Raw genomic sequence first — 12752 nt, 5'->3', positions numbered from 1 at the left:
ACAAAATCCATCTGATTTTTTCCGACGGATGTTGGCTCAAACTTGTCTTGCATACACACGGTCACACAAAGTTGTCGGAAAATCCGATCGTTCTGAACGCGGTGACGTAAAACACGTACGTCGAGACTATAAACGGGGCAATAGCCAATAGCTTTCATCTCTTTATTTATTCTGAGCATGTGTGGCACTTTGTGCGTCCGATTTGTCTACACGCGGTCGGAATTTAAAGGATCGGATTTTGTTGTCGGAAAATTGTATATCATGCTTCTCAATCTTTGTGTGTCGGAGATTCCGACGGAAAAAGTCCAATGGAGCCCACACACAATCGGAATTTCCGACAACACAATCCAATCGCACTTTCTCCGTCGGAAAATCCGAGCGTATGTACATTAGACATCTTTTTAGGGCATTAGACACCTTTCACACTGTGCCGCCACCGGCGTCACCGGTAAAGCGCTGTTATACCGTTGTTTTAGCGGTAGTTTTAACCCCCCGCTAGTGGCCAAAAAGGGGTTAAATCTGCCCACAAAACGCCGCCGCAGCGGCATTTTGCCGGCGGTACCGCAGCACTGCCCCATTGATTTCAATGGGGAGCAGCGGTGGAGGAGCGGTGAGTTCACCGCTCCAAAGAAGCCGCTGGCAGGACTTTTTCTGACGCCCTGCCAGCGCACCGCTCCAGTGTGAATGGAGCAGCTGTTTTAGGGCGCTATTTTTAACGCTATAGCGCCTGCTAAACGCTCCAGTGTGAAAGGGGCTCAAAACTTCCTGTCTAGGGTGTGCCAGTGTCCATTACCTAAAGGGGGCCTATATAACCCATATAGTTAATACTATGGCTCTGTGTCCCGTGATGTACTCCAAGAAAAGGATTTTACAGGTAAGCTGTTATAAAAATCCTATTATTGCCTTGTCCATTAATAAACTTTTCTGTTAAAAAAACAAAAACAAATGAGCCATGAAAAACTGTAGTTGTATTATTTGTCCACAAGATGTCGCTGTGGTAGGCAGAACGTTTCTTCCATAGGAACCTTTGTTCGGAGGTCTCATTTATAGCACGGTGACTATTCTGCAACTGACATTTCAATCACATTGGAAGGTGAGCAGCTGTTCTACTTTGTGTCTGTACAGACTTATCATTCCCTGCGGGTGAAGATGTATTGTTTATGTGAACTACAAACCCCAGCATGCAATGCTAGCTGTTGTGGGGCTTGTAACTCCCCAATAGTTGCAAAGCGGCATGTACTAACGTTGCTAGTTAAAACTGAACTCCAGGCAAATGAAGCCAAACTCACAGATGAAATACAAATATTGCAATAGTTCTACCTTCCAAAGGATTTGTATTTCTGTCTATCCAGTCCTGGGATTTACACAGCTCTGCCGCACAGCACAGCTATGCACAGGACATCTGATTCTTCTCTAGTTCGGTAACACTTGCAATTCTTGTCCCTCCTCCAGCCTGTGATTGGTCAGCAAAAGGAAAAGCAGAACGGAAAAGCATAAGACGCATAGAACGGGGCTCAGCCCTGCCCTCGCTCCCTCCTCACTGGCTGTGATTGACGGCAGTAGGAGCCAATGGCTCCCGTTGCTGTCTCTCGGCCAATGAGGAGGCAGAGAGCTGGGACAGCATCCGCTCCCATGCACATCGCTAGATCGGGATTGGGCCTGGGTAAGCGTTACGGGGGGGGCTGTCTTGTCGAATACAGTCCCCCATCGGATAGTGTCCGCCCTGTACTGCGCAGGCGCAGTACGGAGGACAGACGAAACGCCGAAAGTCTCCGAAGTTCAACAGCTGATCGTCAGCTCTACACGGCGCCTGCGCACTTATTCTGCCCTAAGTCCAGGTTCATGCCCCACAATCCAAGTGGACAAGTTAGAATAAAAAAGATGCCGAGCGCAGCGAGGCCGTGCCCTAAGCGTGGCGAGCCCGCGAGGGGCCCTGTTACAAAGCGTTCACTATTAAGTGCCCAAGCGCGGTGTACAGCTGATGGTCAGCTGGTCAACTTCGGAGACTTTCGGTGTCTCCTTGTCCTCCCTACTGCGCAAGCGCTGCACCTGCGCAGTACGGGGCGGACACTATACGATAGGGAAACACTTCTCGTCAGAACAGGGGCTGTGGGGGGGTAGCGTCGTACTGAAGGTTTTTTACCTCCATGCATTAAAAATCTTCAGGCTTTATAACCACTTTAACCACTTAACAACTGGCCCATAGTCGAATGACGGCTACAGGGAGGTTTCTTAACTCTGGGAGAGCGTACAGTGATGTCCTCCCAGAATTCCCCCCTGGGGCGCACACCCGAGAACATCCATGACCGCTGGGTACAGAGGACCCGGCGGATCACGGTAAACGGCTGCTGATCGTGGAGCGATCACATGTAAACAAACCAGCGTCATGTCGTGACGCCGGTTCCTCTCTCCCCTCTCTGTACCGATCGGTACAGAGGGGGAGGGATCAGATGGCAGCAGTGCTGTGGGCTGGATGTGTAGTGCCCACAGCGCTGCTCTGTGACATGTGCAGTCACATCCATGGATCCATCCATCCATGCTCAGCAATTCCCTGTGCAATACTCTGCAATACCCTGTGCAATACTCTGCAATACCTTGTGCAATACCCTGCAATACTCTGCAATACCCCGCAATACCCCACAATACTCTGCAATACCCTGCAATACTCTGCAATACCCCACAATACCCAGCAATATTCAGCAATACCCCGCAATACCCAGCAATACCTTGCACTACTCCACAATACTCCGCAATACCCAGCAATACTCTGAAATACTCTGCAATACCCCGCAATACCCCACAATACTCTGCAATACCCCGCAATACAGGCATACCCCACTTTTAAGTACGCAATGGGGTTTATTTACTAAAGCTGGAAAGTGCAAAATCAGGCTCACTTCTGCATAGAAACCAATCGGCTGCCAGGTTTTATTACCAAAGCTTAATTGAACAAGCTGGGGTTAGAAGCTCATTCGTTCCTATGCAGAAGTGAGCCTAATTTTGCACTTTCCAGCTTTAGTAAATAAACCTCATTGTGTACTTAAAAGTGGGGTATGCCTGTACCCTGCAATACCCAGCAATACCCCGCAATACCCAGCAATACCCCGCAATAACCTGCAATACCCCGCAATAACCTGCAATACCCCGCAATAACCTGCAATACCCCGCAATAACCTGCAATACCCAGCAATATTCTGCAATACCCCGCAATACCCAGCAATACTCTGCAATACCTTGCAATACTCTGCAATACCCTGCAATACTCTGCAATACCCAGCAATACCTTGCAATACCCCGCAATAACCTACAATACCCCGCAATACCCAGCAATATTCAGCAATACCCCGCAATACCCAGCAATACTCTGCAATACCCAGCAATATTCAGCAATACCCCGCAATACCCAGCAATACTCTGCAATACCCAGCAATATTCAGCAATACCCCGCAATACCCCGCAATACCCCGCAATACCCTGCAATACCCTGCAATACTCTGCAATACTCTGCAATACCCTGCAATACCCTGCAATACTCTGCAATACTCTGCAATACTCTGCAATACTCTGCAATACTCTGCAATACTCCGCAATACCCAGCAATACTCCAAAATACTCTGCAATACCCAGCAATACTCCAAAATACTCTGCAATACCCAGCAATACCCCGCCATACTCGGCCATACTCGGCCATACTCGGCTGTACTCGGCCTCTGTATGTGGCCAGGCTGTGGAAGTCTCACACATGTGGTATCGCCACACTCAGGAGGAGTAGGAGAATCTATTTCGGGGTGTCATTTTTGGTATGTACATGTTATGTGTTAGAAATATTGTATAAATGGACAACTTTGTGTTAATAAAAAAAGTGCGTTTTAACCACTTCCCGCCCGCCGTCATACGACGTTCTTGACTTTGTGCGGGGATATCTGAATGATGGGTGCAGCTACAGGCATCATTCAGATATCAGCTTTTTCAGCCGGCGATTCCCTACACCATAAGAATGATCATAGCGGCTGTTCCACTGCTTGATCGTTCTTACGGGAGGCGAGAGGGTACATCCCCCCCCCGCCACCCTCCGGTGCTTGTACCGACTCACCACTACGATCAAAACCAGGATCGTTTTTTTTTTTTTTTTTTTTTTTATTACTTCAGGCTTCCCAGCCTAGAGGTGAGATGTGGGGTCTTATTGACCCCATATCTCACTGTAAAGAGGACCTGTCATGCCATATTCCTATTACAAGGGAAGTTTACATTCCTTGTAATAGGAATAAAAGTGATCAAAAAATACATTTTTTGGAAAAAAGTGTCAAACTAAAATAAATAAAGTAAAATGAATAATAAAAAAAAATTTTAAATTTTAAAGCGCCCCTGTCTCCGTGTGCTCGCATGCAGAATCGAACGCATACGTAAGTCCCGCCCACATATAAAAACGGTGTTCAAACCACACATGTAAGGTATAAAGAGACAGCGTCTAGATCAAAATAAATGCAATATCCACATGTAAGGTATCGATGCGATCGGTAGATCGAGAGCAATAATTTTGGCCCTAGACCTCCTCTGTAACTCAAAACATGTAACCAGTAAAAAATTGTTACCTATGGGGATTTTTAAGTAGCGAAGTTTAGCGCCATTCCACGAGCGTGTGCAAATTTGAAGGGTGACATGTTAGGTATCTATTTACTCGGCATAACTTCATCTTTCACATTGTGTAAAAACATTGGGCTAACTTTACTGTTTTTTTTTTTAAAGCACAAAACTGTTTTTTTTTTTTTTTTTTTAAAAAACACGTTCGAAAAATTGCTGCGCAAATACCATACGAGATAAAAAGTTGCAACGACCGCCATTGTATTCTAGGGTCTTTGCTAAATAAACATATATAATGTTTTGGGGTTCTATGTAATTTTCTAGCAAATAAATAAATGATGATTTTTACATGTAGGAGAGAAATGTCAGAATTGGCCTGGGTGCTCCAGAACGCCTGAAGGTGCTCCCCTGCATGTTGGGCCTCTGTATGTGGCCACGCTGTGTAAAAGTCTCACACATGTGGTATCGCCATACTCGGGAGTAATAGCAGAATGTGTTTTGGGGTGTAATTTGTGGTATGCATATGCGGTGTGTGAGAAATAACCTGCTAATATGACAATTTTGTAAAAAAGAAAAAAAAATCTTGATTTTGCAAAGAATTGTGGGAAAAAATGACAACTTCAAAAAACTCATCATGCATCTTTCTAAATATCTTGGAATGTCTTCTTTCCAAAAGGTATTTGTACTTTTCTGGCATGTTAGGGTCTTAATAAATTAGATAGATCGTCAGTAATTTAGGTGTGATCAATTTTCAGATATTGGCACCATAGCTTTTGGACTCTATAACTTTCACAAAGACCAAATAATATACACCAATTTGTACTTATTTTTGCCAAAGATATGTAGCAGTATAAATTTTGGCCAAAATTTATGAAGAAAAATTACTAATTTGCTAAATTTTGTAACCGAAACAAAGAAAAATTTATTTTTTAACAGAATTTTCAGCCTCTTTTATAGCGCAAAAAATAAAAAAACCCAGCAGTGATTAACTACCACTCTATTTGTGTGAAAAAAAGGACAAAAATTTCATAAAGGTACAGTGTTGCATGACTGAGTAATTGTCATTCAAAATGTGAGAGCACCGAAAGCTGAAAATTGGTCTGGTTATTAAGGGAGTTTAAGTGCCCAGTGGTCAAGTGGTTAATGACGTATTAATAAATGCAGATGTGCATCGGTTTGTGGCTTTTATATCTGCATGGAGTTCAGCTTTAAACAATTAACCTTTTTGCCACCTGTGGCCCATTGGGGATATTTCCCTTCACAGATCTATAGATAGAATGAAGTAGATGCAGGGAAATCTTTGTACTGCAGGTCCCAAGGTCCAGCTTCCTCTCCAGCAAGGAGAACAGAGAGAAGAACAGTAGTAGCATCATCTGATGACTGTCGGGGTAATGATAGAGGCAGAAGAAGCACACACATCAACAGAATGGATGAATGAAGCAGGAGCAGGGAGATCCTTGGACTGCAGGTCCTTAGGTACAGCTTCCTCTCCAGCAAGGAGAACAGCAAGCAGCATATTGGTGACATCTGATGACTGGTGGGGTATTGATAGAGGTGGAGGAAGCACAAGTCCACAGAATGGATGAAACAGAATCAGGGGGATCCTTGCACTGTGGGACCTCAGGTACAGCTTCCCCTCCAGCAGGGAGAACAGTGAGCAGCACAGTAGTGACATCATCTGATGACTGGCGGGATAATGATAGAGGTGGAAGAAGCACACATCAACAGAATGGATAAATGAAGCAGAAGCAGGGAGATCTTGGGCTGCAGGTCCTTAGGTACAGCTTCCTCTCCAGCAGGGAAAACAACAAGCAGCATATTGGTGACATCATCTGATGACTAGTGGGGTATTGATAGAGGTGGAGGAAGCACAAGTCCACAGAATGGATAAAGCAGAATCAGGGGGATCCTTGCACTGCGGGACCTCAGGTACAGCTTCCCCTCCAGCTGGGAGAACAGTGATCAGCACAGTAGTGACATAATCTGATGACTGTTTGGTGGGGTAATGATAGAGGTAGAAGAAGCACACATCAACTGAATGAATGAATGAAGCAGAAGCAGGGAGATCCTTGGACTGCAGGTCCTTAGGTACAGCTTCCTTTCCAGCAAGGAACAACAGCAAGCAGCACAGTAATGGCATCATCTGATGACTGGCAGGGTATTGATAGAGGTGGAGGAAGCACAGGTCCACAGAATGGATGAAGCAGGGAGATCCTTGCACTGCAGGTCCTCAGGTACAGCTTCCCTTCCAGCAGGGAGAACAGTGAGATGCACAGTAGTGACATCATCTGATAACTGGTGGGGTAATAATAGAGGTAGAGTAAGCACAGATACACAGAACAAAAATGAAACACAAGCAAGAAAATCCTTGCACTGCAGGTCCTCAGGTACAGCTTCCCCTCCAGCAAGCAGAACGGCGATCAGCACAGTAATGACATCACCAAACCTCACTCCAAATCTGGTGAGACTAACGGTTAGAGACAGCGGTGCCTTAGATAATCTCACACTGCAGATTTACAGCTACAAGACTGCAGAACAGAATTCAATGCAAGTCATTCTGAAATCGCCCCCAAGTAGTGCAGGAACCTTTTTCTAAGTTGGAGCGACTTGAGTCACTCCGATTTACGACGGTTCCATTGCGCTTAATGGAGCGCAACTTGTCAGGCGACTAGTCATGCCAGTGTGAACCAAGACTTAGGTTCACTTTAAGTCAGGTATTTACAAACAGGGCTCATAGTAGCGTGACAACTGTTTAACTAGTAGGTTAACGATTGCTACTTATAAATAAGCGAGTTTTGCTGCAGTTATATGCAGTCCTATCCTGTGATAGCAAGAGTCCAAGACTGCCATGGACTCGCCTGTAGGGTCAGTACCTGAGGTAGGTGGTCTAGAGACAATTTAATGCTCTGTAGACATACTGTATAGATATTTCTTGTGAGACTGAGAAGCTGGGGAAGCTTAAAGGGGTTCCTATGCATTAACCACTTGCCCACCGGGCGAATTCCAGCACTTCTCTCCTACATGTAAAAATCATAATTTTATTTGCTGGTGAATTACTCAGAACCCCCAAACATATTATATATAAATTAGGGGTGCAATGGATCAAAAAACTCACGGTTCGGATCGTTCCTTGGGTCAGGAGTCACGGTTCGGATCATTTTCGGATCAACAAAAAAAAATCTCCCCCACTGTAATATCCACAATCTCCCCCACTGTAATAATATATTAGCAGGGTATTGGCGGGTGTATTGGCAGGGTATTGGCAGAGTATTGTCAGGGTATTGCAGAGTATTGTGAGGGCATTGCAGAGTATTGTGAGGGCATTGCAGAGTATTGTGAGGGCATTGCAGAGTATTGTGAGGGCATTGCAGAGTATTGTGAGGGCATTGCAGAGTATTGTGAGGGCATTGCAGAGTTTTGGCAGGGCATTGCAGAGTATTGGCAGGGGGAGAGAGAAACCGGCGTCATGACATGACGCCGGTTTGTTACAAGTGATCGCTCCGGCCGCCGGTGTCTTGCCGAGAAAGTTCCCTCGGCGGATAAGTTCCCCCCCTGTACTGCGCAGGCGCAGCGCCTGCGCAGTACCAACTACTGTCAGCCGCCAGAGATAGCCGAAGCTCAAACGCTTCAATCAGCTGTACACGGCGCCTGCGCCCTAGGTCCAGGTTCCTTTTCCACCATCCAAGTGGACCTAGAGGGAGAATCTAAAAGAGCCGAGCGAAGCGAGGCCGTGCCCGAAGTGTGGCGAGCGAAGCGAGCCCGCGTGGGGCCCTCTTACAGGCTTTGGCTATTTCCGCCAGATCCTACTGCGCAGGCGCAGCGCCTGCGCAGTAGAGGGGGGAACTTATCAGCCGAGCGGAACTTTCTCGCAGAATACCGGGTGTACCAAGATGGCCGCCGCTCCGGAGCTAGGCCGAAGCCGCGGCCTTTCCTTTGGCCGAGGCCACAGAGCGCTCCGCGGATCACGGGTGTCCTGATCCGCGGAGGTTGATCCGTACGGATCACGGATCATGGACGATCCGTTGCACCCCTAATATATATTATATTTTAGCAGAGACTCTAGGGAATAAAATGGGGGTCATTGCAACTTTTTTTGTCACAGTATTTGTGCAGCAATTTTTCAAACGCAATTTTTTTTGAAAAAAAAAAACACTTTCATGAATAAAAAAAAAAAAAAAAAAACATTAAAGTTAGCACGAGTTTTTTGTATAATGTGAAAGATGATGTTACACCGAGTAAATAGATACCAAACATGTCACGCTTTAAAATTACGCACACTTGTGGAATGGCGCCAAACCTCAGTACTTAAAAATCTCCATAGGCGACGTTTAAAATTTTTTTTTTTTACAGGTTACATTTTGTGAGTTACACAGGAGGTCTAGCGCTAGAATTGTTCCTCTCACTCTAACGTTCGTGGCGATACCTCACACGTGTGGTTTGAACGTTGTTTACGTATGCGGGCGTGACTTACGTATGCGTTCGCTTCTGCGTGCGAGCTCGCGGGGACAGGGGCGCTTACATTTTTTTTTTTATTGTTTATTTTATTTTAATTTTTTTAAATTTCCATACTTTCCCTTTAAAAAAAAATTGTATAACTTTTATTTTTATTACCAGGAATGTAAACATCCCTTGTAAGAGGAATGGTGCATGACAGGTCCTCTTTCTGAAGAGATGTGGGGTCTCTAAGACCCCACATCTCTCCTCCAGGCTGGAAAGCATCAGATCCAAAAAAAAAAGAAATGTAATATATAGCAGCTTACTAATGTGGCGGCTGCGTTAGTTTTCTTTTTTTTTTTTAAGTTTTTTTCCCCTCTGTTTTCACCCGGTGATCTGGCCGGTAACACACCACCTGTATTAGGACGCCCCCACTCTGGATGAAGGAGAACAGGGGGCACAGCAGACAGTAGCATTTTCAGTTTGGGGGGAGGGGAGTGTTAAACATATTGGCAGATTTAGATACACTAACAAACTGAAGCCAAACTCCAGCTCACACTTTAGAATCCGTTACAGCAATTTTTTTTCCCTTTTAGGATAAAGATTTTACATACATAAAAGCTGATCACTGTAAGCACCTCTGTCAGTGGTAAATGGTTTGTCTCATCCTTCTAAATGACACTTTGCTGGTCAGCTTGGTCTGTTAAATGAAAGTTGAAAAAAAAAAACAGACTTACCGGCCAGATCACCAGGTGAAAATAAAGGAAAAAAGCCTATAAAAAGAAAACGAATGCAGCCATCACATCTAAGAATGGGCAAGCTGCAATATAATAAATGTTGTCTTTTCTGTTTAATACCGGTATTTAAACCTACGAAAATTTGTAATCTATTGCAGCTTTCCAATCTGTAAGGAAGGGGTCTCAAACTGGCGGCCCTCCAGCTGTTTCGGAACTACAAGTCCCATCATGCCTCTGCCTGTGGGAGTCATGCTTGTAACTGTCAGCCTTGCAATGCCTCATGGGAATTGTAGTTTTGCAACAGCTGGAGGGCCGCCAGTTTGAGACCCCTGCGGGTGACAACACTGAATCACTGTGCTGTATCAATGGAGAAGCAGCATTGTCAGCCTAGGACAGACATTTTTTTTAGGACTACTGAACACCACCACCCCCTCCTCTTTTCATCTCTATAGCATAAAGAGGAGGTGTTCTGTAGTCCACAGACTATACTCATCACTTGATACTGAGCCGTGTTTGTGGTTTGTTTCTCAGGAGGCCTCTGATATGGTTTGCCTGCAGGCCTTACGGACTCTCCTCCCCGCTACGGCCCGGAATTTAATCCGTCAGAACAAAATCGCGATCCGCAACACCTCGGGCATGTCTGCTGGTAAGAACTGGAATTTTGTATTCTGACCGATGGCATTGAAGTGAAACTAAAATGTACCTAAACTGAAAACTTTATTTAATTAATTTTTAATACTTAAAGCAAAAATCCCCCATCCATCCGTGTCTCCATGCTCTATTTTGATTAGAAATCACTTTGAAACCCCCCCCCCCCCAGCATTTCTGGCAGCGGCCATTTTGAGTAAGGGCAGATGATTCATATAGCATTTATTTCCTGGAATCCATCTTCCCTTATCTCAAACACGCAGGTGTCCTGTCAGAAAGCCGCTACCCATCAGAATATGTAAAGGAAGTGACGTTCCGGCACGGCCATCTTGGTACACCTCGCACTCACCTGCAGTTAGCCTACAGTCAGAAGGCGGTGTTCTGACAGTATTTCGAACTCAGCAAAATATCGGACCACATCATTTCCTGTGACGTGGAATCAGCTGTTGCAGAAAACCACACGCACTGCGCACCGAGTCACCTGCGCATGCGCAGTGCGTCGACGCTGACGTCAGGACACTGCATGTCAAATTCATCGACCGACGGCCATCTTGCTACACCCCGCACCGAGCCTGCAGTCAGAAGGGGGCAGCGGACATCTTTTTACACCCACCCAAGTCTTGCATTCCACACTTATTTTTAACAACAAACTGAGCTTATATAGTGCAAAACAGTATTTAGAAGTCCGTGACACTGCTTTGATGTTAAATTTTAAAAGCAGCGGAAATTCTGCAGATCTGACAGGTTTGCTAATCTGACAGAACACCTCCGCTTTTAAAATTCAACGTGAAAAGAGTGTGACGGATTTGAAAATCCCGTATTTCACTATATAAGGTCAGTTTAGTGCTAAAAATAAGTGTGGAATGCAAGACTTGGGTGTAAAAAGATGTCCGCTGCCGCCTTCTGACTGCAGGCTCAGTACGGCCGAGTGTGGGGTGTAACAACATGGCCGTCGGTCGATGAATTTGACACGCAGTGTCCTGACGTCAGGTGACTCGGTGCGCAGTGTGTGTGGTTTTCTGCGTCACAGGAAGTGATGTGGTTCAATATTCTGCCGGGTTCGACATATTGTCAGAACACCGCCTTCTGACTGTAGAAACGTCACTTCCTTCCTTGGGTGGGTGTAAAAAGATGTCCGCTGCCGCCTTCTGACTGCAGGCTCAGTACAACTGAGAGTGTGTAACCACATGGCCGTCGGTCGATTAATTTGACATGCAGTGTCCGGACGTTAGGGATGACGCACTGCGCATGCGCAGGTGACTCGGTGAGCATGCGCAGTGCGTGTGGTTTTCTGTGACGGCTGATTCCATGTCACAGGAAGTGACGTGGTTCGATATCCTGTCGGGTTTGACATTTTGTCAGAACAGCTGCAAGCAGACATCTTTTTACACCCACCGAAGTCTTGCATTTCACACATATTTTTACCAGTAAACAGAGCTTATATTGTGAAATACAGGATTTTGAAATCCTCGAATCTGTTTTGATGTTGAATTTTAAAAGCAGCGACAAGTCTGCTGATCTCACAGGTTTGCTAATCTGACAGAACACCTCTGCTTTTAAGATTCAACATCAAAACAGCTTGACGGATTTCAAAATCCTGTATTTCACGATGTAAGCTCCGTTTACTGGTAAAAATAAGTGTGAAATGCAAGACTTCGATGGGTGTAAAAAGATGGCCGCTTCGCGACTTCAGACAGTAGGCTTACTGCGGCCGAGTGCAGGGTGTACCAAGATGTCCGCAACGGAACGCCACTTCGGTTGCACTTTCTGATGGGTAGCGGCTTTCTGATAGAACACAGGCAGGAGGGTGGGCTTAGTTGAGAAAGCCCCTCCTCCCCTCCTGAAGACTCCTGGGATATATAACATCGTCTTTGCCTAGGCCAGAAACCAGGAAGCAACTGAAGAAATGTAAAAAAGCTTAAAAGAAGTAAATATGATATACCTTCCTATCTATTTACTAATGCAGTGTCATGGTGGCCTCCCTGGCACAGATCACAAGTGGTGAGAAGGGGGTGAACTTTGACTTACTGTCTTTTGGTAAATAATTACAAGACACACAGATTTGTACGAGTCCAATGTACGAGTGATCAGTGGAGCGTTCACCACCCTACAGAGCTGCACCATCTCCTGCAGATGAATTCCACATCATGGAATAATGGAAGTTTATGCATTTCATATAAATAGATCAATCAGTCTGTGTTAGGCCCATGTCCAATAATATTTTGCATACTGTGTATATATGTGTGTGTATATATATATATATATATATATATATATATATATATATATATATATATATATATATATACTTTTATTAAATATTGCATGTAAATATTGTGTGTTTTCTGCTAT

General features: G+C 45.1%; 1 protein-coding gene across 2 annotated transcripts in view; it reads left to right on the top strand.

The window, feature by feature from the left end:
- Positions 1-1049: 1049 nt before the first annotated feature.
- DGLUCY (D-glutamate cyclase) overlaps positions 1050-12752 on the top strand; it is a 46119-nt gene continuing 34416 nt past the window's right edge. For both annotated transcript variants that reach the window (XM_073610008.1, XM_073610009.1), the window contains exons 1-2: positions 1050-1093; positions 10284-10398. In XM_073610008.1, coding sequence (XP_073466109.1) covers positions 10296-10398 — 103 coding nt within the window. In that variant the 5' untranslated portion in view covers positions 1050-1093; positions 10284-10295. The remainder of the gene's footprint in view (positions 1094-10283; positions 10399-12752) is intronic.

The sequence above is a fragment of the Aquarana catesbeiana genome, linkage group LG13 (assembly GCF_042186555.1).
Source record: "Aquarana catesbeiana isolate 2022-GZ linkage group LG13, ASM4218655v1, whole genome shotgun sequence".
In the NCBI taxonomy this organism is placed as follows: Eukaryota; Metazoa; Chordata; class Amphibia; order Anura; family Ranidae; genus Aquarana; species Aquarana catesbeiana.
Note: the sequence above shows the minus strand (reverse complement) of the source record. Positions and strands in the feature narration are given on the sequence as shown.